The sequence below is a fragment of the Lutra lutra genome, chromosome 9 (genome assembly GCF_902655055.1).
Source record: "Lutra lutra chromosome 9, mLutLut1.2, whole genome shotgun sequence".
NCBI lineage: Eukaryota > Metazoa > Chordata > Mammalia > Carnivora > Mustelidae > Lutra > Lutra lutra.
In genome coordinates this window covers 116,139,858-116,167,606 of record NC_062286.1, presented here as the reverse complement: position 1 = coordinate 116,167,606, position 27,749 = coordinate 116,139,858, and the positions used below count along the sequence as shown (strand labels likewise).

Below are 27,749 nucleotides of genomic sequence, written 5' to 3'. Positions count from 1 at the left end.
TTCTGTAGGGCCCGCCCCCTCGAGCTCGCGTCATCCCTTCTTTAGCGCCCCGCCCCGCCCCCGCCGCCCTGCTTAAGGGGATCCCAGGTTAGAGCTCTGACAGTTCAAACACCACGAAGGAGGCTCCCAGCCCCGCCCCCGCCCTACTGCCCCGCCCCCCTCTCCGCCCCATATCTGCCGCCCCGCCCCTCGCCCCCCCATCCCTGGTCAACTGCCCCGCCCCGTCCCTTGCAGCCCCGCCCATCGCTCTGCCGCGCAGCCCTGACGCCTGGCAGCACTGGGAGCGAGGCGCTTCTGACTCCACGCCCGGACCCTGGCGACTGGTCCTCCAGCCCCTGCTCGAGCACGCCTCTCCTCACACCCGGCGCCGAAAGTAGGGCGCAGCCTGAGGGACTGGGCGGGAGCCGGGGACTGAAGGCGAGCTAAGTGATGGGGGCGGCGGCCACCCACATCCCCACACGCGCCCCGCCAGCTCCTCAGAGGCGCGAGACCGGCGGACCGCGCCTGAGGGAGGATCGCAGCCGCCCTCAGCTGGAGGCTCAGAGCTCAGCCTCTCAGGCTGGAGGCGCGACCCGCCGCCGCTCCTTGCCCTTGCAGGGAGGAACGGGCGCCTGTGGGCACCTCTCTGGCCTCAGTTTCCCTCTCTGAACAGGCGGCCTTGAAGTCTGAGGAGTCGTTTGTGGAGGAAGCCCCTGGCGTCCTTGCCCTTGGCGCTCGCCGTCTTTCCCTCATAGCCGCGGACCCCCCACCCCGTCTCCTGCGCCTGCCTCTTCGTCGCCCCTCACCCGGTTTTGCCCCATTGAAGGAACCCTTCGGCTCTCCCCACGCCCCTGCCCCAGAGCGGCCCGCCCGCTCGGCTGTGCGCCCCTCTCTCCCCCTTGCCGGCGGCCTCTCTCCTCCTCCTCCTCCCTCCCCCAAACCCCCTCCTTGCCCGGGACCCTCTCCCAGCAGCGGCCCCTCCTTGGCTCCCGGTTCCCGATTCTCGTCAGCTCCGCTTTGCTCGAAGCCAGTCCAATCTAGAAACACCCCGAGGGCTGTGCGGGGTGACGGGTGTTGGGGGGGCGGGGAGGGTGGAATATGTGCTCGGGACATACTGTGTCTCCGGAAAATTCAATCGCAGGGTTGTTTTTCCTTAAAATACATCAATAACCGTATACCTGGGAGTAATTTTGTGAGATAAATTGGAATTTATTCTAAGATACCAAACACAGAACGGAAAAGAAGAAAGTGGAACCAGGGCAGGCGCAGGCCATAATCATTAAAATCGCCTGCTCTCTCAGTGGGGAATGTGGTTTGGTAGATTGCCCAAGTTTTAATTTCAGGCACAGTGATTTGATTTTTGAGGTGGAAATGGGTATTGATCTAAGTTCACCTAAATTTTGAATTCTCTGACTGATTTTGTTTTTGTGTTCATTTGGCTTTTCTCTTTTGAGCAGAACTTTAAGTAGAAAAGAAGCAAAAAAGCTTTTATGGTGGCAGCTTAAAATTACTTATCTGTGAGCAATAACCTGATTCTTCTCTAGAAGTCAAAGTATTATAATATCCCTTTGCTTCAAGTGGAGCCTTATGATATACTTGAGGATAGTACAATGGGTAGAAATGCACATAAATTGTTTTTGTTCTGACTTAAGGTGTTTTTTTTTTTTTTCACCATTCTTGTTTGGAAACATTTAAATTTGATTCTTGTTTCCTTTCTTGCTTTGTGATTCTCTTCCTGTAGTTTCTTGTTTTCTTCATTTTTCCAGTTTATAATCCTCTAGAGTTTTATTATTTTAACTTCAAAGGTTAATACATTGTTGAATAAACCAGAGCATCTTGCAGAAAACAAAGAAATTCAAACCTGGTTATAAGTCAAGGATCCAACATTTCTCAAATTCCCAAGTTTAGAAAAGAGGTGATATGGGTTCACTTCTCTTAGTTTTGTCCACCTTTTCCTGTTGCTTTTTTCCCTATTTCCATCGATTTTTTTCCCAAGCTTTCTCCTCTTTTTATTTGACTATATTAAAAAGAAAACTCAAATCCTTTGCAGGATAAATCACAGTAGGATGTAAAAAACAAAGTAGGATGTAAGAAGCCATAAAAGATCAGAATACATTTAAACCGGGTGTGGTTCACAATCCAACAGAGCTCTTGTTAGTTTCTAATTTCACATCTTAAATAACAGTTTCTTCTTTAAAAAAATATGAATTTGAATTATGCCTTGAATTGCAAGATAATCTGTTATTTTATAGAATTAATAAGTGTTTTTGCTATAAAATAGCACGAAATGTTTTTGTAATCAACATTTAAATATCTTTTAATGTTCCTTCTAGTTTGTTAAATACAGCTAAGGAATAGAGGCAACATGTTCTACACACATGTGCTTATGAGTAAGCGAGGGCCATTGGCCAAAATCTGGCTTGCTGCTCACTGGGAGAAGAAACTCACAAAGGCTCATGTATTTGAATGTAATCTAGAGATAACCATTGAAAAAATTCTTTCACCTAAGGTATGTTATTGGTTAAAATTATAGGTTAAAATTATAAACAAAATTTATTTATTAATAAAATTAAAATTATAAAACTTCCAAGGAACTTTACTTCTGAAATGGTCTTCTTTCTTTTAATTCCTATAACATTTATTACCTGAGCTTAAACATATGTCAGTTTCTGTTGGTAAATACTATTTCATATGTTTATCATGAACAGATTGGACCCTGAAGGAGAGAGGTCATGTTTTATACATGTTTTGTAATCCTTTCTTATTCCCGTAACAAAATACCATGTAAGTCATAGGAACCAAATAATTACTACTTAGAAAAATAGTGAACAGATGACTATGCAGAACAGAAAAAAAAATTGAGTATAACTCAAAATATATATGAAAATACTTCATTATTAAGACACTATAATAAGATATTACAATTTGCATTAAAGTATTGTTTTTGTATGTTTTTAGGTTAAGTTTTTCTGCTTCAAAGATGGATGAATGATAATTGAAAACCTTCCATGTATCAGGCACTGGGCTAGGCTTTATGTTCATTAGATTATTTAATCTTCACAATAACTCTATGAAACGGGCTTCGTTTAGCCTCAGTGAAGTGCGGTAGTTAAGGGGATGAGCTTTTGAGTTAGTCAAATTTAAGTTTAATTCCTACTCCATTAGTAGTTGTGTTACTTTGGGCATGCTACTTAACATTTGAGTCGGTTTTTTTTCTTTGGTAAAAAGAGGGTGTTGTTAAAATTAAATAATATATGAAGAGCTCTTAAGAAAATACCTGGCACAAAATAAATGTATAATAAGTTGTAGCCATTATTAATAAACTGAAGTTTAAGAAGGTTGAATGACAACCTCAGTCACTGAGCTAAGACTTGAATCCGAGTCTGACTGCAGAGTTTATATTATTCCCATGAAACCAATAATAACGCATTTCACTTAAATGGTACATGAGATTATCTTCATTGAGTAAGAACAAAAGTTCATCATTTTACAAGATGAAGTAAAAGTAATTCACTTTAAATAAGAATAAGCAAAATGTCTGCTTTTTAAAGAGAAGAAATTCTATGATTTTGTAATTTTCAAATAGGGTTTATGGGTCTAGTTCTTAACATTCTAATACTTTAAAAATTATTGAAAGGTGAAAATTGCACTTCGAACTTCAGGACACCTTCTTTTGGGAGTTGTGCGAATCTATAATAGGAAGGCAAAATATCTTTTGGCAGATTGCAGTGAAGCATTGCTTAAAATGAAGATGACATTTCGCCCAGGTATACTTGCAATGTTGATTTGTCTCACTTTCTTGGTTCCCTTTGGCATTTTTATTTGGGATGGGCTATTTTAATTGGTGGTGCTCTGTAATTCCAGGGTGTATAATGAATATAAACTTTCTTTTCACTGATTCTAAGTTTCCATGGTTAAGGACAAATTATATTCTTTCCCTTGTTCTTTTCCCGTATTTTCAGGTAAAGCTTATACTTTCAAAAACTTGTAATTTCCCTGCATATTTACATAAAAAATATATGTAAAGCTACCACAATTATGTAAGAAATTCTGAGATCTGTTTTAACGGGTTGCTTAGTTTGCTGTATCTGTTTCTGCCTCTGTGAGATGAAGTGTAATTGACAAAAACCAAATATTATAATTGTCATTATTTTCAGAATTCTTAGGACTCTAAGCAGCATGCTATTATGAAATATTATAGAAAATCTCTAGACATTCAAAAGTGCTAGATGTTTACATGCATCATAAATATAATGCCTTTAAACTTAAAGACATTCATCATTTCTATCTCGTATTATGGTTATTTAGGTACAGGCCTTGCCTCTTACACTAGTTTGCAAGCTTCTTGAAGGCAACATCTCTGTCATGTTTATTTTCTGAATCTCTTATAGTACTTGTTTCAGTGCCTTGAACATACTATTCCCTCAATTAATATTTGTTGAATTGGGGCTGACAGGGTTTTTTTTTCTTTATTTAAAATATTTGTAGAATCTCTACGTAAGTTTATACTCAATCAAATATGGTTCATTTGTTTATTATTTCATTTATATAATCCACAGGTATTTATTGATCCCATATTTTGTGCCAAACACTATTTTAGGCTCTGGGATGCAAGGGCAAACAAGGCAAACAAGGTCCCTTTCAGTTTGGTGAGGAAATCAAATAATGAAAAAGTTTTTTTAAAATTATTACAATAATTATAGATTGCAATTGTGCTATGTAGGAATGTAAGCAGAGTATTACAACAAAAAATAACAGAAAACTTTACTTGAGTTAGGCTGATTGGGGAAAGCCTTTCAGAGAAGATTGAATTTAAGGTCAAACTTCAAGAATGAGAAGTACCCAGCCATGTAAAAAGTCCCTGAGGAAATAGCATTCTGGGCAGAGGGAACTGTGAGAGCAAAGGTCTGGAGGAACAAAAAGGCCAGTATGGTTGGAGTCTAGTGAATGAGGAAAAGATGATGCTGATAGATTTGTAGGGTTCCAGAGGCCCTGATTAGAAATTTGGATTTTATTTAAATGCACCGGGGAAGTCACTAAATCATTTTAAGCACAAGAGTGAGCTGATCTGATTGCTTTTTAAATATTTTTAATATCACTCTGGCTGTTTGTAGAGAACGGACTAAAGAAGGTCAGGAGTTGGGATTTTCTACTTATATAACATTATTGCTCATTGAATGTGGTTTTTTTAATTCTTTTCAGGACTGGTTGATCTTCCAAAAGAGAATTTTGAAGCTGCTTACAATGCTATTACACTGCCAGAAGAATTTCATGATTTTGACACCCAGAATGTGAAGTAAATTTTTTAAATTTATTTTCCTTCGAGTTGATTTTCTTGATATTTTGTTGTTTTCACCTTCATATTTCATGAACACAAGTGAAATCTAGGTAACAACTGAAACACATGCAGTTGACAAAACTTAAATTCAGTGTGAAATTTTGAAATATAATGCCCCAATATATCATTATATTTGCTGAATGTAGTTTGCACTATTGACAGTATGTTCATCCACTCATTCAGTAAGCATTTATCAGTAAGCCTTCCATATGCCAGGCACTGATCTAAGCACAAAGAAGATAGCAGTAAACAATAGTTCCTGTCTGCAAAATCTTACATTTTAGACAAACAATAAACAAATAAGTACACAATATGCCAGGAAATGATCAGCAATATGAGAAGAAATAGAAAATAAAGTAAATAAATGAGGATGGTCAGGAAAGGCTTGTCTTTTCTTTCTTTCTTTCTTTCTTTTTTTTTTTTAAGGGTTAGAACTGAAACCTGATGGAGGTGTAAGAACAAATCATTCAGTAACTTGGGGAAGAAGGCTCCAGGTAGAGCAAGTGGGAAGGCCCTAAGGCAGAACACATTGGACATTTTCAGGGAACAGCAGGGAAACAAGTGAGATCGGAGTGCTATAAATGAGCATCTGAGTGGTAGGAGATGAGGTCAGAGAGGTAGCAGAGGGTGCAAATGATGTAGGGTGTTGTAAGTCGCATTAAGGACTTTTATTTTACTCTGATAGGAAGCATAGGAGAGTTTTGAATAGGAGAGTGACTGGATCTGACTTGATTTCAACATGCTTCCTCAGGCTACTTACTGTAAGGGGGAAAGGGAGGAAGCAGAGAGCCTATGAGAAGATTATTTCAGTAAGAAGTCCAGATGACCCCTCCAACCCAACACCTAGCCTGGGTCCCCTCCCCTCAGGGGCTGCAAGGGGAACTCCACCCCAGCTCTTACCAGGAACTGCTGGGGGAAAGCCCAGAGCTGAGAGGGTCTCCCCAACCACACCAGACCATATCCCCACCCTCCACTGATCTGAAAGTGAAGACCCAGGGGACATGGGGGAAGGAGGGCATTGGTGGTTGAAAAGAGTTAGTGCCTTGGGTGGAGGATCCCAGGACTTATGACTGGGATGGACAGGAAGGGGACATGACAGCCCTGCCCTGTTTGTGGGAGCTGAGGGCCTAATTGGGAGCATGTGTCCTCCCCACCAGCAGCCCACAGATGTGGGATCAGGATGCCTGGCCTCTGTGTCCTTGAAGAAAACTTCCTGTGGCCTTTGTCTTGTTCTTCCTTAATAAATGGTACTACCCCAGCCAAAAAAAAAAAAAAAAAAAAAAAAAAGTCCAAGGGAGAAATGACAGTGTCTGTGATCACTTCACTCTCAGTCTTCATGTTATCAAGGTAGTGACAGTCAAATTATGAATATATTTTAAAGACAGAGCCAACAGGATTTCCTGAAAAATTGGATATGGCTTTTAGGGAAAGAGAGATCATATGATTTGGGCATGAGAATGGAGTTAACCACCTAATGAAATGAGGATAACTAGGGACTGGCAGGTTTAAGAGGGGCAAGGTAAAGGCTAAATTAGGCTTTAGACATAAATTTTGAGAAGATTGTTGCACATCCAAGGGCAGTAGGCAGGTAGTTGAATATCTGGGTCTGAAATTCAGGAAAGAGGTCTGGATTGGGATATATAAATTTGAAAATTGTGAACATATTGTTGGAACTTCACCCATGAGTCATAAGAGACCCACAGGCGATGTGTGTAATGTTTTAAAAAGAGAGAGATCTGAGAACAGAGCGTTGGGTCAGTCCTAGTAGCTAATAGTCTGATGAGGAAGAACTATTAAAGGAGATGGAAAAAGAGCAGTCAGTGAGGTAGAGAAAAAAACAGAAGTAAGTAGGTCGAGAGAAGACGGTTCCATGAGGGAGTGAACATCTGTTTCAAATGCGGTTGGTTAGGGTAAGATAAGGACTGAGAATCGACCCCTGGATTTGGCAACCTGGATATCATTTGTATATATGCATGTATAATAAACTAGTGTTTGTAAATAATACTATTGAGAAAATAAAAGTGATTTTATGATAAAACCTGTTTTTTGTTTTAGGGGTTTGGGGTTTTTTCAGGATACTGCAAAATCCTTGGGTTCTATTCCCATGTTTTTGTCAATCTTCTGTTTCTCCATAGTGCTATTGATGTTTCAGAACACTTTGCTCAGAACCAAAGCAGACCAGAGGAAATCACACTTAGAGAAGATTATGGTAATGACCTACTTTTCCAAGCTGGAAGCTTTGGTGAGACTATTTGAGAAATTAAAATTATAAGCTTTAATCAATTGTACTTGCATTTTTGTACTGAAACAATGTCAATAGAAATAGCTATCCTTACACCATTAGAAATATCTTTAGAATGAATCTCTTGTTGCGTAAATGCAACTCTCAGTAAGTTTGCCTTTACCTTTTTCTAAAGAGGTGTCAATGCCAAGACTCAGTCTTAGGCTGTAAACTTCCCTTCTGACTGTACAATCATTTTTGAATACTTAATATATGTAGGTGCTATCATAGGCACAGGCACTGCCAAGTTTGCAGAGGCATTTCCTGAAGGAGCTCCCAGGTGGGAGAGAGACATGCAAATAAACATTTGCTGTGGTAACATATATATAAGGTTTTACATGTGTGCTGCATATAGCATGACTTCAAAATATAATTCCTCTAGTATATGATGATATCAATTGTTAAAAAAAAACAGATTTTAACATGGCTTGGGACTAAGGAGGAAATACCAGATGCCAAATACATACTCATGATTGTGAAACAGAAGATGTTGAACGTATTCTAGAATTGAGGCCATATACTATTTGTTCTTTTTATGGCATTTACCTCTGTCTTATACCATGATATTATGTATATCCTGTGTTAATCTGAAAACCCCAAGATGATAAGATCTGTGTCATATTCATCTTTGACTTACTTATAGTACCTTAAGCTGTGAGCATAGATAGATAGCCTAAATCTGTGTTTGGTGGGGATGAGTGGTCAAGGCAGTAATGCTTGAGCTACATCTCTAACCTCCACTTCTTATCCTAACTCTCCCTCCATAACTCTTGCAATCCATAGCTGTGTTCTTAAATGATTTGGTGCAGGACAAGTTTTATAATTTTTGTTAATTTTTGGTCTGTCATGGAATTATATTTTTATAAAATATTAAAAAATTGATTACTAGAAAAATTTAAAAGTTTAAAAATAAAAATATATGCTTCAATTTTTGTTATTAAATTCAACATATATAAAACTACTCTGTAAAATTTCTCTAAGACGTTCTAAACTTTACCTCTAATTTGTGTATTTACTCTGTCATGGACGAGGACCAATCCACAGACCATACTTTGAGGTGCATGGATCTTTTACTGTCTGTAACCCCAAGACTTAGAATGTAATACATTGGCGAAAAGTTAATCATATTTCCTACTGCCCAAGACACTCTTTACACATTTCCCTGTAAATGCTACTACTCTTCTTTAGGACTGAAACTTTAGGATCACCTTTTTTCTTTAAGATTTTATTTATTTGAGGGGCGCCTGGGTGGCTCAGTGGGTTAAAGCCTCTGCCTTCAGCTCAGGTCATGATCCTGGGGTCCTGGGATCGAGCCCCACGTCAGGCTCTCTGCTCAGTGGGGAGCCTGCTTCCTCCTCTCTCTCTCTCTGCCTGCCTTTCTGCCTGCTTGTGATAGCTCTCTGTCAAATAAAGAAATAAAATCTTAAAAAAAAGATTTTATTTATTTGAGAGAGAGATAGAGAGCTGGGGGGTGGGGCGAGGAGCAGAGTGGGAGGGATAGGGAGGAGGAAAGAATCTCAGACAGACATGTCTGAGAAGAATGTCAGACAGACATGTAGGGTTTGATCCCACAACCCTGAGATCATGACCAAAACCAAGAGTCAGATGTTTAACTGAAGGAGCCACCCAGATGCCCCTCTAGGATCACTTTTAACTACACTTTCTGTAAGCTTCATACCAGTGTTGATTTACAACAATAAAAAATTGGAAATGCCTCTTAGGTCTTCTTTCTATTTCCCTAGTCACCCTAGTTTACCAGTAGTGGGGTACCTGCATGGCTCAGTTGATGAAGTATCCGACTCTTGATCTCAGCTCAGATTGATCTCAGGTTGTGAGTTCAAGTCCCACATTGGGTTCCATGCTAGGTGTGGAGTCTACTTTAAAAAAAAGTGTGTGTGTGTGTGTGTGTGTGTGTGTGTGTGTGTGTGTGTGTATTTCATATAAGTAAAGTACTAAAGGCCTGGAGTACTATAATACCCTCCTACATATCTCCCAGTCTCTTCCCACATTTTATATATCTCTGCAAGAACAATTGTCCTTAAATTTATTTTTTTTAATATCACATTCCTCTACTTAACTATATTGGATTCCTATGGCTTACTTTAGACACCCCTGCCTATCCTCAAGGCCCTCCACAAGTATATCACCTTCTTTGTTTTATCAACTTTGTTTTACTCTCACTACAGAGTTTTTGCCCTAAATGTCTTACCAGCCAACAAATACAATTTAACTGTTCTCAGTCTGTGTCTCCCACAATTCAAAAAAGGGGAAGAACATGTTCTTAGTATACCAATAGATCTAAGTTTGAATCAGCTTTCTCTCTTGCCCTGCTGTGTGATATTAAGCAAATCATCTAGCTTCTTTGAGCCTGACTACCCTTTTTGTAAACTGAGATACTACTAGCAACATCAGAGTTACTTCTCTTATTCTCTCCTTCAGTTCTTTTCACCAATAAATGATTTTTCTCTCTTCCAAAAACTAGCTCAAACCTAATGTTTTCTGAGAAATGCTTAATATTAATCCATACTATTCTGAACTACAATATAAGATTGAAAGCAATGATTATTTAAAAAATTTTTTGAGTAATCTTAGTATCGTGATGCTGAATGCTCAGAATATGTCTGTTGATAAATTTCATTATCTTATTGATCAAAGCTGGCTTTTCTTTTGGGGACTTTCTTTTTTTTTTTTTTAAAGATTTTATTTATTTATTTGATAGATAGAGATCACAAGCAGGCAGAGAGGCAGGCAGAGAGAGAGAGAGGAGGAAACAGGCTCCCTGCTGAGCAGAGAGCCCGACGTGGGGCTCGATCCCAGGACCCTGGGATCATGACCTGGGCCGAAGGCAGAGGCTTTAACCCACTGAGCCACCCAGGCGCCCCTCTTTTGGGAACTTTCAAGCTGCTTCTGGAAGATGTGAACATATTTTTAGGTTTTTTGGGTGGGGGAGGGTTGTTTGTTTTTTTAAGTTAGTCTTCTATTGAACAAATCTTTAATCTAGTGCAATGAAGGGCTCCCTTTTTCAAGTTTTCCTTTCCAGGATATGTGGGCCTATAGAGAAATCTTAATATAAATGATTCTTCATTATTTTCTTTACTAATACTAACTAACATAGTTGTTAGAGAGAGGGAAGAGAAGACCAACTCTGTCTGACCACTGGTGTCAGACTCCTGGACCTAGAGATTCAAACCCAAGAAAGGAAAGAATATACATGTGCTGACAGCCAATCTGGAAGCAAGTCAGTTTGAAGCAGGGAGTTCACTTTATCTGCTGCTGTCAGTGTCTTAGGAGTTGCTCTCATAAGTTGCCATTTTGCAATATATTTTACCAGTGAAATTCTAACACTGTTACTGTCACTGTCTCTGCTAGGTTCAGATCCTGGCTTTATCATTTATTAGGGTATGACTGTGTGCAAATTATAAAACCTTTCTGTGGACGTGTTTCCTTGTCTGTACAATAAGGATTATAATAGTATTTTCTGTTACATAATATAATGCACATAATAAGCACTCAGTTAATGTTAGCTGACCGTGTTTTTTCTTTTTAAGTGCTGTATGTCCAACACCTAGCAGATTGTTTAATACCCATTCAATAGGTATTTATTGAATAAATGCTATAAGCTCATTCTTTAATATTTTACTTACTTTTCCATTCCTGAGAAGACAGACATGCCTCTTATTTTCCAAACTTCCATTATGGATAAACAACACAAGAAACTGAAATAATATGATATAATGCTTGATCAAGCAGACATGACCTTTCTAATGCAGAAGAAATCATTCCACTGCTAATAATAACCCTCTGGGAAATTATTAAATTGAACTACAACTAAAAACCCTATCCTAATGTTTTTTCCTATTGCTTTGGGAAAAGTGCTAAACTAAAAATCCAGTCTCCACAGATTAACTGAGTGACATTAGTTGAACAATTCAAATAAGTTTTTAAGCTCTTATTGTTCTTATCTGTAAAATGGGAGGGGCTATCCACGAAGATATCTGAATTTCCATCTAACCCTAAAACTTTATGTTTCTATGGCTAACTCAGTATTAATGATATATATTCACTTAGGGGAAGAACCTGAAATTCTCAGAAGACATAGCTTCTTTGATGACAACATATTGCTGAATTCCAGTGGTCCTCTAGTTGAACATAGTTCTGGAAGCCTTGCTGGAGAAAAGTCTCTGTTCTATGACAGTGGAGATGGATTTGGAGATGAAGGGGCTGCAGGAGAGATGATTGGTATGCTGTTTGGTTATATAGAAATCAGATATTTATTTCAATCAAACTAGAATGTATTAATAGGTTTATTAGATCAAACTAAAATTTCAGGTATGCCCCTGTGTCATATAAATCAATATATTTTTTTTAGACAAGTTTTTCAAAATCTATGGTGTATTTAAACATTTAGGCTAGGTCTAAGTGAATAGCCATCTATTTAAACACATTTTTCATTTAGGTTATAAAATACTACTTGTTTTTATTTTTATAAATTCCTAATTTTTAAAGGGGAAGGAGTGGAGTTAATATAGTCCTCACAAAATATATTAGATCATATATTAGAAAACATTGTTTTCCTTAACAGAAATTGTGAAACCGCTAAAGGATCTGTTCGACATTTTATATTATAATTTTATATTTATATCATGATGTTTTTATTTATTTATTTATTTTTAAATTTTATTTTTTATAAACATATATTTTTATCCCCAGGGGTACAGGTCTGCAAATCGCCAGGTTTACACACTTCACAGCACTCACCATAGCACATACCCTCCCCAATATCCATAACCCCACCCCCCCTCTCCCAACCCCCCTCCCCCCATCAACCCTCAGTTTGTTTTGTGAGATTAAGAGTCACTTATGGTTTGTCTCCCTCCCAATCCCATCTTGTTACATTTATTCTTCTCCTACCCCCTTAACCCCCCATGTTGCATCTCCTCTCCCTCATATCAGGGAGATCATATGATAGTTGTCTTTCTCTGATTGACTTATTTCGCTAAGCATGATACCCTCTAGTTCCATCCACGTCGTCGCAAATGGCAAGATTTCATTTCTTTTGATGGCTGCATAGTATTCCATTGTGTATATATACCACATCTTCTTTATCCATTCGTCTGTTGATGGACATCTAGGTTCTTTCCATAGTTTGGCTATTGTAGACATTGCTGCTATAAACATTTGGGTGCACATGCCCCTTCGGATCACTACGTTTGTATCTTTAGGGTAAATACCCAGCAGTGCAATTGCTATTTTCAATTGTTCTATTTTCAACATTTTGAGGAACCTCCATGCTGTTTTCCAGAGTGGTTGCACCAGCTTGCATTCCCACCAACAGTGTATCATGATGTTTTTAAAATAATCATAGAAATAGGGTAGACAAAAACTGGGAAATCTAAATACACACGTTCTAAAGATATTGATGGTTAAGTAACAAATCTTTTTTAAATTCTCTAGTTTGCTTTAAAAGGCTGGTTATAGCAAACTTTCTGAAATTCCAAAATTATGAAAAAACATGGTTCTACCTTAAATCTCTACTAAAGAATTTTGAAAGCTTTTACTTCTTGATTTGAAACCTAAACATGGTTATGTAACAAGGTTGCTATTTTGGTATTAGTTTAGTAAATATCTCCTGAAATTAAACATCTATTTAATAAAGGAAAGGAAATGATAAATATATAATTTTACATTATCCTGTTTGAAATACAAGAGTCTGTGTAACCAATCAAATCTACTTAAGTAGGGTTGTACCTTATCATTCTTGTATACAATAGTGTCAATAAATGTTTAGTGAACAAATGACAGATTCAACTCTGTATGACTAAAGTATTTATTGTTTTTCAAGACAATCTACTGCAAGATGATCAGAATATCCTGTTAGAAGACATGCATTTGAGCAGAGAAATTTCTCTGCCTCCTGAGCCTCCTGATACTATAGTGGGTATGATGAAATTATCCTTTCTGTTGAAAGTGAACAGATACTAATATTCAGATTAAGCCTTATAACTGCACAGTTTAAGTAGCAATATAGTATACTGAAACATAGTAAAGAATGTTGTCCCTCAAACTCTCCTGAGTCTGACCCTGGACAATATGAAATAGGAAACTAGGTTCTGAGAAAGTTACAATGAAAGTATTTAGCCAGAATTGGGTTTATTTGGTATGAGAGCACATTTAAACACTCTGTCTCAGACCACGTAATCTCTGTGTCTCTTCAACTCCATTAAGTACATGATTCTAAAAATCAGATTTGGTTCCAGTTAACAATATTCAATTATCATTATCTTTTGCTTTTATTCTCATATAAGCATCTAAGTTATAACATAACCATTATTTTTTAATAATTCCTTTTATGGTGGTATTATTAGTGGAACCAGATAATCCAGAGTATATATGTCTACCTGAAAATGGAAAAATGGATGACATATTATCAAATGAAGAACAAGGATTTACCCTTGACCCAATTGATGCTTCAGGTCAGACCCAATTGTGTTTTTGTTTTTTATTTTTTGTTTTTAAATTTTTAAAAAGATTTATTTATTTGAGGGGGAGGGGCAAAGGGAGAGGGAGAGAGAGAATCCATAAGTAGACTCCCCACTGAGTGTGGAGCCCAACACAGGGCTCGATTTCATGACCCTGAGATCATGACCTGAGCAAAAATCAAGAGAGTTGACTGTTTAACCAACTAAACCACCCAGGCTTAGTTTTTATTTTTGATACACCATTATTTTATTTACTGTGAGATAATCTGTGAAATATTATTGGAGGGAGTGAACCCAGTAATAACATTTGCAATATGATAGGGAAAGGGTGTGGAGGAAATTTGAGGTGATCCTTTCATTATAGTCAACTGTGGTCAAGCCATATAACCAGTGTGGGAAACAGGAAAATCTAAAACTGAGTTCAATGCCAGTAGTTACTGTACCATTACTCTCTGTTGGGCACAGAAATGAAGAAGACATAGTACCGCTTTTAAGAGGCTTACAATCTGATTGGGAAGATAGATAAACATGCAAATGAATGTAAAATAAGACAAAATAAAAGGATCAAAAGAGAAGCCTATGACCTCTAAAATTTAACCTCATGCATATTTTTAGGAATAAAAGATAAATATGAATCGAATATAACTTGACCTTATAAGGACATCATAGTTTTAAGTAGTATAATTAATATGAATTTCAGTTATAAATTCAGGCATTCAAGGGATAAAGCATTCAAGCTTTTTTCTCTACTTTACGCAACTCTGAGTTTTAATCTCACTGGGTTGGCAAAAATTTCAACCTGTACATTCCCCCTATGTGGCCTAAGCTATGTAGTATCAAAATTTGGGGGAGAGGTGTGACAGGTAGAAAGGAAACTTTGGTCATCAGTCAAAACAGTTTGTGGTACCCACTGTCCCAGCCTGTGTTGCCTCTGGGGTCATCACACAGCAGCCCTTCTGGGATCTCACCACATTCCTAGGATTTTACTAAGGCACATTAGCAGGCAGGTTACTGTTCCATTTGGCTCCATCTGATCTCAGATCTTCTCCCATTCTGGGAAATCTCATCTTCCCTTTTTGCATCTTTACTAAGGAAAAGCTTGACTTCTGCTTTCTACCTGGTAAAATTATCTAAAAGGAGTGAAATCCCATGGACCTAGCTACTGACTTGGAATTTATGTATGAATTTCAATGGAGGAAGGAAAAATATACTGGACAGATACAAATTAATGTTTCAAAATGTCCTCTTATATAGATATTTTAGGGAACTTCAAGATTGAGCTACCTCCCTGAATATATCCTCTGCTCCGCATTTCCTCAGTTGTCTGCCTGCTAGGTCAACAGAGTTAAGCACTTTGAACGAACACTTTACAAAATGCATCCGCTGTTGGCTGCTCAGATACTCTAGCTATGCAAAAACCTGGTGAAGCATAACTTATTAGAAGAGAGAAAGGGATTTTCTTCCCATGGCAACTCTGTAGGTTCCATTGTGGTAGACATTTCTTAGATAGGCAGCGCCTAGAATATCACTTTACAAAGCTGTACAACCAATCACATTTGTGCCTTTTTCTTATATTTAGACTTTGCTGAGAAGAGAAAAGGCAAAAAGAGGAAATTGCTCATAGATCCAATCAAGGAGATCAGTAGCAAAATTATGCATAAACAGCTTACTTCCTTTACGGACACACTCATGGTTTTGGAACTTGCACCTCCTACCCAAAGACTGATGATGTGGAAGAAGAAGGGAGGAGTGGACACACTTCTGTCAACTGCTGCCCAGGATTTGACTCATGCTGAACTGAAAATGGTAACAGTTTGCATCTTTTTATGTAGGTACAGTGTTCGGTTATAAATAAGTAAATCCGTATTTACATTCATGTATACAACAGAATATAAACTTACAAAAAATACCTCCTTTTGAGTTAATTTGCTTGATGTGTGTGTACATGAATTATAGTTTTCACTTTTTGGCACATGTGCTTGTATTTTATTGAATCGTTTTACTTGTTGAAAAACAAGAAATAAAAATGTATATTTTTACAGTTGTTTACAAAATGCTTTCTGTCCTCTGGCTTTAAACTTGGAAGAAAATTGATACAGAAGGAATCAGTAAGGGAAGAAGTGGAAAGCAAAAACATAATAGGTGAGACATCCTAACTGTTGGTGTTGAGGGGAATGTTGTAGAAACAAAAATGTCATTTTACATTTCAAGTGAAAATGGGGTCCAGTTCCATATTTCCAAGTATAAATGCTGTCTCTAGAAGAATATTTCACCTTAAAGAAATTGTTACATCAGCCTTGCCTACAGGTTAATTTTCATCCAACAAACTACATTAAAAACAGGAGGTATATATATTATGCAGATTCTTCATAATCTCTCTCCTCCTCCCTACCTCCTTAATCTCACTCCTCCCTATTTCCCTATCCCTAATCTCACTCCTCCCTATCTCCCCCATCCCTACTCCTAAACCTTCAACAGATAAAACTATTTTATCTAGGAGGATAATGTTTCACTTTAAGACAAGGAACATGATAAGTCACCTAGTGATAAGAATAGCATTTAAAGAATACAATTAACCTGAGACATAGACATTTCCGTCCACTTAGAGGATACATGGAGTATTAAAAATTACTGATTGTGACAGTTGTAAAGGAATAATAAAACCAGCTTTGGTAGTGAGCAAATCTCTGCTTCCTGATCACTTGTCCTGAAGACATTAAAATCTACTGAACTGGGCACCTGGGTGGCTCAGGGGGTTAAGCCTCTGCCTTCAGCTCAGGTCATGATCTCAGGGTCCAGGGATCGAGCCCTGCATCAGGCTCTCTGCTCAGCAGGGAGCCTGCTTCCCACTCTCTCTCTGCCTGCCTCTCTGCCTACTTGTGATCTCTGTCAAATAAATACATAAAATCTTTTTTAAAAAAATCTACTGAACCATACACCAAGATGCACTTGAACTCTCCATGTTGTCTTGTGAATGCATGTGTTGGAGTGAGTGTGGAGGAGACAGTTGGTGGAGGATGGGAAGTGGAGGTGATGAGAACCAGAATAGGGGGAAGAGAAGATAAATACGTGAGACTTGGGAAACTATAAGAACGTTTGTACATCCTTTGCTTAAATCCTCAGATTCCAAGTTTTCTCTCAGAAGATTTCTTTTGTAACAACCATATCCCAATTTAAGTTTGAAAGATATTCTGGTGAAATCTTCTTTACTTCCTTAATAATTCAGAGACCTCTGTGATGGAAGAACTAAATTCTCAGCGAGACTTAAATCAATCCAAAATGTGGAAGGATGTGATTGATGGATCTAACTGTAGCTCTCGTGAGGATATCAATAAAAATACTAGTTCCGAGGTAAGTTAATCAAAGAAAATCATAAAAACATTATTTTTCTGACACAGAGTGAAGGAACCTTGAAACTCTGATATGTCTTCTTACATTATAGTTTATATTCCGTCTTATCTTATTCTGCAATTTGTTTAGTAAGTGGCCATACTATGTAAAGCATGATTTTCATCTACAGAACAGTATTTTCTAGAAGTTTTGGATAGTAAATCACAAGATAAGTAGTTTCATACTGAAACATTTTGCATGATACATCAAATAAATGAGTATACTTGAATCCAGTTATATCCCAAGAATCCTCCTGGGCCCCGCATTCAATATATCATGGAATTTTTTAGGACTCTGGAAAGTACACCTGTGTTTTCTTCCTGATCATAAATTCACTCTTCTCATGTCTAAGATTATGTCTTAGACCTATAATTATCTTAGTCTTGAATCTGAAAGACTATCTAAAAATCCATGACCAAACAAAATTTTTTAAAAATTTTATTTGAAGAAGTAATTTTTATTCAAAAAGCATAGTCTTTTAAAAGCATCATTGGATGGGGCACCTGGGTGGCTCAGTGGGTTAAAGCCTCTGCCTTTGGCTCAGGTCATGATCCTGGGGTCCTGGGATCCAGCCCTGCATTGGGCTCTCTGCTCAGGAGGGAATCTGCTTCCCCCTCTCTCTCTGCCTGTCTCTCTGCCTACTTGTGATCTCAGTCTGTCAAATAAATAAATAAATAAATAATTTAAAAAAAAGGCATCATTGGAAACAGTGTGCTTTAAAATATATTCCCCATTGTCACTTTAGTGGTTGTACAAATGTAAATATTATAATTAAACCAGATAAAAATAAACTAGTGCTCTTCTGGTTTGTTCCTTCATCACTGTATTTTAATAGCCACTCAGGAAATTCAAAGTCAATCCACACTGGAACTGAATGCCCTTGGAAGGAAAAACAATTTCATAATGCATTAAAACAATGTATTTTACTGAATATTTGATAGTATACTAGATAATGAGATATTGGGTTGCCAGCACTACTGTCTTCCTTATTTTGGGTTCAAGCATTTCTTAGAGTGCATCTACTGAAACTTATGATCAGGTAAGCTTGTTTAGTTCACAATTTTTTAATACGTTAACAAAATAGATTTTCCCAAGTGCTTGAAGTGAAGAGATTGATATATGAGTTCTCTTGACCCTCTTAACTCCTTTACTCTATACTTATGCTTTAATTTTCAATTCCATTCTTATGGTGCTTCCAAAAATGGTGAACAGGTGTGAAACATAATCAGGAATGGGAAATATTGCCAAGACAGAAAAATATTGATTCTGATTCATCGCTTTCAATTTTTCCTAAACCATTTTTTATGTAAAGTAACTACAAAATGGAGAGTACCTAAAATATAGAATATTCATAGAAATTAAAAGAGAAAAAAATAAGTCTCCACAAACATGTAGATTAAAGAATAAAATTCAACTCCTTACATTCACTAAAAAATTTTAAAAGATAAAGTGAAAAATCAAATACCCTTTGTTGTAGTAGGCTCCTAACTTGAAGACTGTTAAAGATGAAAAAGGGGCCCATGACTTCTATAACAATGAAAAAAGGGGATGATAAGGAATGGAGAATTTCCGGCTTTCTTCTTTTCCTTCTTCCTTTATGCCTTTGCTCCCCTTCCAGAAGACACAGTTTTTCTTCCCTTTTGCTAGTGACAGCTCCAGCCATGGTGGCAAGAATCTTGCCATGGCCCTAGGTAGGGATATTAATATCCCTTCCTCCATTTTCAGCCCTCTTTTTATAGTTCTTCCTCCACCACCTGGTACTGGCATGAGGATAGCAGTAGGGGGTGGGGGCTAGACAAAATGCTTCAAAAGAAAGTGGTCTCAGCCACACAGCTATGAAGTTTGATATGAGGTCAGCAGTGGTGAGGGAAGTAGGACTGGAAAGGATGGGCAGCAAAGAGGGCAGGGATGTGCCAGTTCTTCATTTGTGGAGGCATACAGAAAACAGGGCAGTCTATCTGGGATATTTCAGAAATAATATTTTGTGAGTGCAGGTAGTATTTTAAATCAGTTTTAGAAATGAGCCTTCATGTGATTAAAGCATTTAACAAAATAAAATTGTTCCTGCGATTACTACTACTGTGACGACTTACCTATTTTTCCCTAATTTGCTTTAGCAGGATATTGTTGAAATGGTATCTTTAGCTGCTGAGGAATCCTCTTTAATGAATGCCATCTTAGCACAAGAAAATGAGACTTGTACAGTGGAGTTGGTAAATATATGCACAGTCTTGAGAATGTTCTTACAAACTTTGTTCCTGGGGTGCTTGGGTGGCTCAGACAGTTAAGTGTCTGCTTTTGGCTAAGGTCATGATCCCAGGGTCCTGGATGGAGCTGTGCAGCGGGCTCCCTGCTTAGCAGGAAACCTGCTTCTCCCTCTCCTTCTGCCTGCTGCTCCCCTTGCTTGTGCACACGCTCTCTCTCTGTCTAATGAATAAATAAAATCTTTAAAAACAAAAACAAAAAACTTTTTTCCTAAATAGTTACCACCTTATTTACCTAAAAATTGGTTTTAGAGCTGTCATGTTACTTTCTAGAATTATTAAATTAGTGATCTCAACAAAAAAGAATGTAAGTAGTTTGATAAGACATACTCAGAATTGCTTTGACCTTTTTTCTTTCTTTAACTTATTTTGAAACTTCAAATAATTTTAAAGAAAATTGCGAAATTTTTATGTTATCCAAGGTAGTCATAGGTTAAAAATATTGCGAATAACTGTTTTAACATATAACATCTTTAAAGAAGCAGAGCTATAATAGAGGTACCTCCTAGAGTGTTTGAAATTTTACTTTATTTATAAATTGAAAAAAAAAACAAGAAACAAAAACAAAGCATGGCATTTTTCCCCCAAAACATTATGTGGCTCAAGGCCTATATCAGACCACTAAAAAGAAAGTGGTCCTGCTGAAGGGCCACAATTCAATAGCAAAGCCAGAAGTAATATCTGACTCACCTGCATCCATACATATCATGTTCTTATTTCTCCAGTCTTTGTACCATAGTGCTGAAGGCATTTTTAAGATTGTAATGAATTTTAGCTAAAGTTTCTTATCGAATAATATCAAAATAGCTATTAATGCCAGATGATAGTTTGTTCTTAAATAAATAATCTTTATACTGAGTTCCAAGACTACTAGATTGCTTTTTCAAATGTGAAAAATAGACTGGATTCTGTAGATAATCTAGGACAGAACAGATACCTGAACACCTTAGAGCCAGAAGTGGGGTGATTCATTTTCGCCTTTCTCTTTGCTCCAGTAGACACAGGTTGTTTTCCTACACAGTCAAGCAAACCACAACACAGCACAAGTTCAGCTGCTTTAATAATCCACTGGGCTTTCCACACAATGGATTCAGCAGTAGGGTGTCTGGATAGATCAAGTAGACAGGCTTCAACAAAGCGCATAGACTATTTTTTCTGAGCATTTTCCTGGTTAGTTTAGTTGTGCAGTTATAGGTGAAGCTGTGGTCTCATGGATCTTTAACAAAGACTTGGGCCATTGCTTTTTTATATTTGAAAAACAGCATTTGTGTACTTAACAATATAATAAGTACCAGTAATTGGGTGAACTCATTTATCCTAGGGCAGACCAGAAAGAAATAAGAGTAAATTGTAGCTGAGGGGATTTGGAAAACTCTTCAGAATAAAGTGACCATATTTTCGGGTCATTCCCTTTGGAATGTTAGAAAGAATGCTATACAGGCAGGACCAGGAAGCCAGTATAACTGGTAGGAATGAGGACTCCGCAGTCAGTCTCCTTAGCTTCAAGAATATGCTGGAACTTTCTGAAATCATTTTGGAGTCTGTAAAATTTAAAACAGACAGGAAGTGTCTGGGCTCCAAAGGTACACGTGAAGTGACACTTGACAGTGTACCTGTGGTAAGGATGTTGGCATGGTCAGAGCTAGCCTAGGGAAAATTATTAAAGTAGGTCAGTTCTGTGCCACCTTCCTCCCCCCCAAAACCTCCCACACCCTGCAGTTTGTAGACTTGCTCTTTTGTCAGATTCATCAGCACCTTTCCTATGCCCAGTTCTGTTCTTAGCTCATAAAGTGTTAGTTCATAAGAACTTAGAATGAGTTCCTGTGAAGGGATTTCAACTTGATGATTTTTAAATATTGAGGTGTCTCTGAAGATGGCTAAATTTTAAAGCCTGAAAAGAATGAATCTATTCAGAGAATATGACGGGAAGTGTGTTGATCTTTTTTGGACAAGTTACCCTTTAAATCAAAAAGGTTCTAATCCAATTGTACACAGATGGCTAAACATCACGTATTAGTTAGAGCTTCTGTATCAGCAGCTAAGTTCAGATAAAGGCCTGTACAAGTCAGTTTTTCTATAGATTTATGTTTATTCCTGTCAACTCAATTCAAATTGACTAGAGCTGGGATAGTCCTAACCAAAACTCACTGCTTATTTTACTTTTGAGAGTAAAGACATAATGCTTTTGGATGCATTACTTATAAAGACTGCAGAATCTCCTCTTCTGGAGACCCTCATTGCCTAGGTAACATTGATATAATCCTGCAAAGGATCAATATATATTTTTATGTTTCCTAGTCTCTCTATTATCAGACTATAAGTTCTTTTTTTAGCAGGACGCAGTGTTATAGTTGGGTTTCTTGTAGCAGCTAACACTATGCTTGGCAAATAGTAAGCATTTGGTAAGATTTGTTTAAATGAAATATTTTATCAATCTTTCAAACAGGAGTCATCGGAGAATGAACATAATACTGAGACAGAGAGATGGAATCGAAGAATTCTTCAGATCTTACATAGTTTGAGGGTAAGATGGTAGGGTTTGTCAATCCTACTTTTGTTTTTAAAAATAAAATGCTGACATCAATCTTCTAGGTGTTAATAAAAATGAAATAGTCTTCATTATTTTTTTGTTGAGATCAAATTCCACTAGAATGAAATTAATTTGAGCAGTATACCCAGGGCTCACTGTGGGAGTTTGCTTTTGGTGCCTGTGTGTTCTAATCAACTTCTTACCTATACTCATGCTCCTAGAAATCCAGTGTATGTCCGTCCCATTCTTGTGTTTAGCAGCATATCAACTAATTCTCTATATGGAACTAAGTTTATAACAGTTTAAGAGTAAAACAGATTATTTTGAAATTTAACTTCTATTTTGGGGCACCTGGGTGGCTCAGTCAGTTAAGTATCTGACTTGATTTTGGCTCAGGTCATGATCTTAGGGTCATGAGATGGAGCCCTGAGTCAGGTTCTGTGCTGGGCATGGAGCCTGCTTGAAATTCTCTCTCTCCATCTGCCCCTCCCACCTCCTTCCCTGCTCTCACTCTCTCTCTCAAAAAAAATTTACATATTTTTATCAATATAATACATGTATATAATTTTTGAAGTTCAGTAGTTCTATGCTATAAGGCTAAGAAGGAAACACAGGAATTTTTTGTCTTATCTTCCTTATTCCTAAGTCCTGCTCACCAAAGGCAACTATATTAAGCTGTTTCTTTTAGTATTTATATCTATACTTCTAATTTCATATTCTTACTATTTTATCTGTTGACTTCTTTCAATGTAGAATGAAAATTTAGTTTAGTTATAGCTTTCTCACCACAGTCTGTTTTTAGCACAGTATTAGTGTTTACAGTGTTACAATTGTAATAGTTATGATGTAGGTTTGACTTTGACAAAGAGCCAAAGTATCAATGGTTTCAAAAGGTAAAGTATAATCTGGTATAGTCCCTACCCTCAAAAAGTTGTCAGAGACCCAGGTTACCTTTATCTCATTTTCTTTATTCTCAGAATAAAAAAATGGCTGAGTACCCACCACATCTTCATTCTGTCAGCAGCAAAATTTCCTTTAAGAGTACAACCAGAAATTGTGTGTATCACTTTTCACATTTCATTGCCCAGAACTTAGTCACCTTGCCACATCTAGCTGGGAAATGTAGTCCTTATCTGGCAATCTTGGGCCCAGCTAATTATTCTATTGCTATGAAAGAAGACAAGAATGAATATTAAGGGACAATCAGTAGTCACTGCTACAAAGACTGTGTAAAAATTAGTGTAATTACATTTCTTTTCTTGTGAACTTCATAGTGGGTTTTTTTGGAGTTAATCATTGCCTCATTTTCCCCATTTGCTTGGGAAATGCATCCTTAATTCTTTTCTCAAACTCTCTGACAATATAATGAAACCTCTTTTAGTATGCTCAAATATGTCAATTGATTGACCAGTTCCAGTATATTTTCTTGAAGATATTCCTTCCAGAACTCATCATCTTCTTATTTTCATTGGACTAGCTGCTCTCTAGGTATTTTCCATTGTTTTTGTCTTGCGACATTCCTTTATCATGACATGGGAATTCCTTTGTCTTTTTCCCATATTAGTTTCTCTATTTCTCAATGCTTTGATCTTCCTTTACTGAATTTTTTGATGGTTAACATCCTTTCATAATTTTCTGAGATAAAGAGTGCTTAGGAGATAAGACACCTTATATACAAGTCTGAAAATTTATTTATTTTACCTTTAACTTGATTAGGTGTCTCTGAACATAGTTTGAAAATAATAGTTTTCAGATGTTGAAGGCTTTGTGACATATCTAGGTTTCTTGTGTTGTTCCTGAAAAGTTAGATGCTGCTTGGTTGGCAATCCTTTGTAGGTGACCTTTATTTTCTGTCTGGAAACTTCTAGGTCTTTTCTTTGCTCCTACTGGTCTGAAATTTCGTGATGATGTGTTTTGATATGGGTCTTTTTTCATTTACTGTGCTGAGCAGATAATGGGTTCTTTATTCTGGAAGCTCATGTCCTTGAATTTTAGGAAATTTTGTAGTATTTCTTAGATTTCCTCCTTGCTGTTCATCTATTCTATCTTTCTGGATTGCCTACAGGTCAGATGTTGGATCCCCTGAAATCCCCTTTAATTTTTTTAAAAAATCTTTTATTTCTTATATTAATTCCCTTTGTCTTTTTTTTTCTACTCTCTAGAAAATGTCTTCAACTTTATCTTCCAGCTTTTATTGAATTGTATTTCTACTTTCACCTCTTTTGTTTTCCAAATTTTTTTAGTTATTAATTATTCTTTTAGTTTTTAGCATCCTAATCTTCTCATTTATTTATTTATTAATAGCTTTATTGAAGTATTCTTAACATTCAATAAACCACACCTATTTAAATTATACAGTAGATAAGTTTCAACATCATGTATATACCTGTGAAACCATCACCACAATCAAAAGAGCAAACATATGTATCTACAACCCCCCAAAATTTCCTTGTGCCTCTTGATAATCCTTTGTCCCATCTCTCCCATTGGTCCCCCTTCCTCCTCATCATCATGTTTTATGGATACAGAGTCTTCTTTTTCATAGGTTATAGTTTTCTTCTGGTCCCTACATTGCCTCTGTTTGCTTTGTGATTCTCTTAAATGTTAGTAATGCTCTTGAATGTTAGAAATTAAACTCAAATGTCTGGTAGACCTTTGGTTATCTGTTCTTATTTGAAAGTGAGACAGCAAAGGGGTGTCTAGGTGGCAAAGTTGGTTAAGCACCCAACTTTCAGTTTGGGCTCAGGTCATGACCTCAGTGTTGTGAGATCAATCCCTACCTCTGCTTTGTGCTCAGTGAGAAGTTTGCTTGAGATTCTCTCTCCCTCTCTCTCTGCCTTCCCTGCTTGTGCTCTCTCTCTAAAATAAATAAATAAATCTTTTTTTAAAAAGAGCGGACAGCAAAAATCAGATTGGAAGTTATATAAGCAAGGGTGACACTTGTAGACTTGTGGTCTTAACAGTGAGATAATTGGGCTGTGCCTCCCCCCCAGACACACACACTTGCATACACACAGGTGCCATTATCTGTCGTTCCCCTAATCCCCTGGCACCCATGGTCAGTTTTCCCAGCTAAATCTTCAAATCAACTGCCTAGGAGATGAAAAGCATGATGCCAGTGATTCAGGACCCAAGAAGAGGAAGGGGAAACCTTGACTGTCTCATTGTTTAGCTTGTAGAATTTCACTTAACTCCCAGCTTGTGGTATGACTCTTCTCCGCCATCCACAGTGCTTGGTGTCCCAACTCTGGAGCCTCAGTGGTTAAAATCTCTGGAAAGGCAACTTCCTGCCTCCTGGCAGGGTATTGGAGTTGTGATCTCCTGGTTCAGTGAACTGGTAGAGTGCACCTGAGGGTCTAACTGCTCCCAAGTAGACTTCTGAGGAATTCTTATCTCTATCTTCCAACATACTATTGCCTGCAATTCCTGAGCTTTTCCAAGGTTCTATAGCTCACACTAACTAGTTTTCTGCTGGTTTTCCTTCCTGCTGGTACTTAGATTTTAACTTTCTCTATTCTGCTAAGTCAGTCAGTCTTTCACTTTGTCTTTATCCCCTTCCTTTGTCACCTTGTATTCTTTAACCTTCATTTTAGAGGGCTTTCTGGAGGGAACAGAAAAATAAGCATGAGTGTTCAGTCTTGCATATTGGGGTGTTTTTCAAAAAGATTCTTGAAATTGAAAAGGGTGTCCCTCTTCTCTTTCAGGGGAAAAAGCCAGTCAATCCACATCTTGTCTCCTCAAGAGGGAATAAGTGAAGGTTTGGCATATGCCACCTCTGAAAGGCTGCTGATACTGTCCTTTTCTTGTCCTTTTGTTTAGATAAAGTATTTAATTTATTAGTTTGCTAAATGTTGTGGACTAGCAAAAAAACCCTGTATATTGTGTTTCTAAAAATACTTCACAGCTATCAAAGGAATACGAAGCTCAAGCCATACTGGCTAGTATTCATCACAGTATTTCTAAACAAAAAAACTATACTGTACTATAGACAGTCCTGTACTATACTGTACTATACTGTTCCATTCTAGAACTCTGATTCTAGTCTTCATAAAAGGAGTTGTCTTTATCCATAATTACTTTACTGTATCTCAGTTTTTTCTAGTAGGTTCATAGGTGCCCTGTGGTGAATCCAACATCTTTTTAATCTGTGCCAGGAAACTGGGAGATATTTATATAGTCATATTCCTCTGCCACTAAGATATAAATATAATTTTACATTTATCACCATAGTTGTTTATAGTCACCCCCACCTCCCAGTACCTTTAAAGAGAAGAAGCCTGATAGGGCTGATAATTTTCATTGTATTTGAAGCTTCCCAAAGTCCTGTGGCTTGTTTTCTGCCTGCGAGTCTAAACTAACTTCACTTTCCACAAAGCCACTTATGTTAACATCAAAATTTTAAAAGACCTAACATTTGTATAACACATCAGAAATTTGTATAACACTTTAAGAGTTCTTTTGCATGCATTTTCTCAATGAACCAAGCTTATACTCAATGACCAATAATGTTTTTTTAAGTTTACTAATGAGTCTTTTGCATTTCTCCATTTTAGGACTTCACACTTACTTATCAAAAATATTAATATTTTATTCATTATGCATCCACAGCCTGCTGTACTTTTAATAATGTTGCTTCTCTTTCCTTTCTTCTTTTCTAATTATTTTCCCAGGAATCCAACAAGATGGGAATGCAGTATTTTAGTCTGATGAAACTCTGCAGAAATAGTGACCGAAAACAGGCTGCTGCCAAATTTTATAGCTTTCTTGTCCTAAAAAAACAGCAGGCGATTGAGCTGAGCCAGAGTACTCCCTATGCAGATATTATAGCTACAGTGGGACCAATGTTCCATAAAATGTGAAGGAAATCCAGAACAGGCAGATTTATGTAATCATTGGAATTTCTGTGTAGACCATTCAGTTTAATGCAGAAGCTGTCTGGAAGTAGCTTAAAGTCTGATCCATTTCATATACAGGCTGACTCCTATTTCCCCTTTGTAAATTCAGAATGATCATAGCCAGAATTGGAAACCTCTGTGCTGACAGAAATACTTAATTGTAGCTGAGTAATATTTTTAACTTAGCTAACTTGAATGTATAGTATTTACCATTTCCCTGACTTGAATGTTGCATTTAGAATACATTTTTAAAATACTATGTGCCTTCAAGAAACATTTAAGGATATTTTCTAAAAGCCATTTTACATTGGATCATTTACATAAATTGTATAGGAGTAATTAATAATTAATACTCCCTTACTTCCCTGCAGACAATAATTTATTTGATTCTAATGCAGACCATCCTTGATTTGACCTAACACTGTGGTTTTTAATCTAATGTCTTAATTTAAAGGTTCTAAAATTCATCTTTGTTTTAAATTATCTGAGTGGATTTTAGTCTATTTATAGGTCATTTAACATTTTTATTTATTATTTAATGATTATTATAACTACCATTCATGTATCAACAAAACTAAGTCTTCTTATGTTAA

General features: G+C 37.3%; 1 protein-coding gene across 2 annotated transcripts; it reads left to right on the top strand.

Annotated features, from left to right (window-relative positions):
* The first annotated feature begins 287 nt into the window (after positions 1 to 287).
* RAD21L1 (RAD21 cohesin complex component like 1) lies at positions 288 to 27,749 on the top strand. Of its 2 annotated transcripts, none has more exons than XM_047745890.1 (14): positions 288 to 373; positions 2,313 to 2,488; positions 3,617 to 3,746; positions 5,182 to 5,275; positions 7,453 to 7,559; positions 11,667 to 11,837; positions 13,441 to 13,536; positions 13,964 to 14,071; positions 15,657 to 15,883; positions 16,120 to 16,219; positions 17,304 to 17,428; positions 19,588 to 19,680; positions 22,178 to 22,255; positions 26,932 to 27,749. In XM_047745890.1, the coding sequence occupies exons 2-14, from the start codon at positions 2,345 to 2,347 to the stop codon at positions 27,118 to 27,120; spliced, it is 1,662 nt and encodes a 553-aa protein (XP_047601846.1). In that variant the 5' UTR covers positions 288 to 373; positions 2,313 to 2,344; the 3' UTR covers positions 27,121 to 27,749. The 2 variants fall into 2 exon arrangements, with proteins under 2 accessions (XP_047601846.1, XP_047601845.1); XM_047745889.1 differs by having other exon boundaries at positions 19,585 to 19,680.

Bases quoted from the DNA above. Each gene is read 5' to 3' on its own strand.
- RAD21L1 (XM_047745889.1), top strand. From the start codon at position 2,345: ATGTTCTACACACATGTGCTTATGAGTAAGCGAGGGCCATTGGCCAAA. The intron at 15,884-16,119 runs GTAACAGTTTGC...ATATTTTTACAG, and splicing joins CTCATGCTGAACTGAAAATG to TTGTTTACAAAATGCTTTCT. The intron at 19,681-22,177 runs GTAAATATATGC...TCTTTCAAACAG, and splicing joins AGACTTGTACAGTGGAGTTG to GAGTCATCGGAGAATGAACA.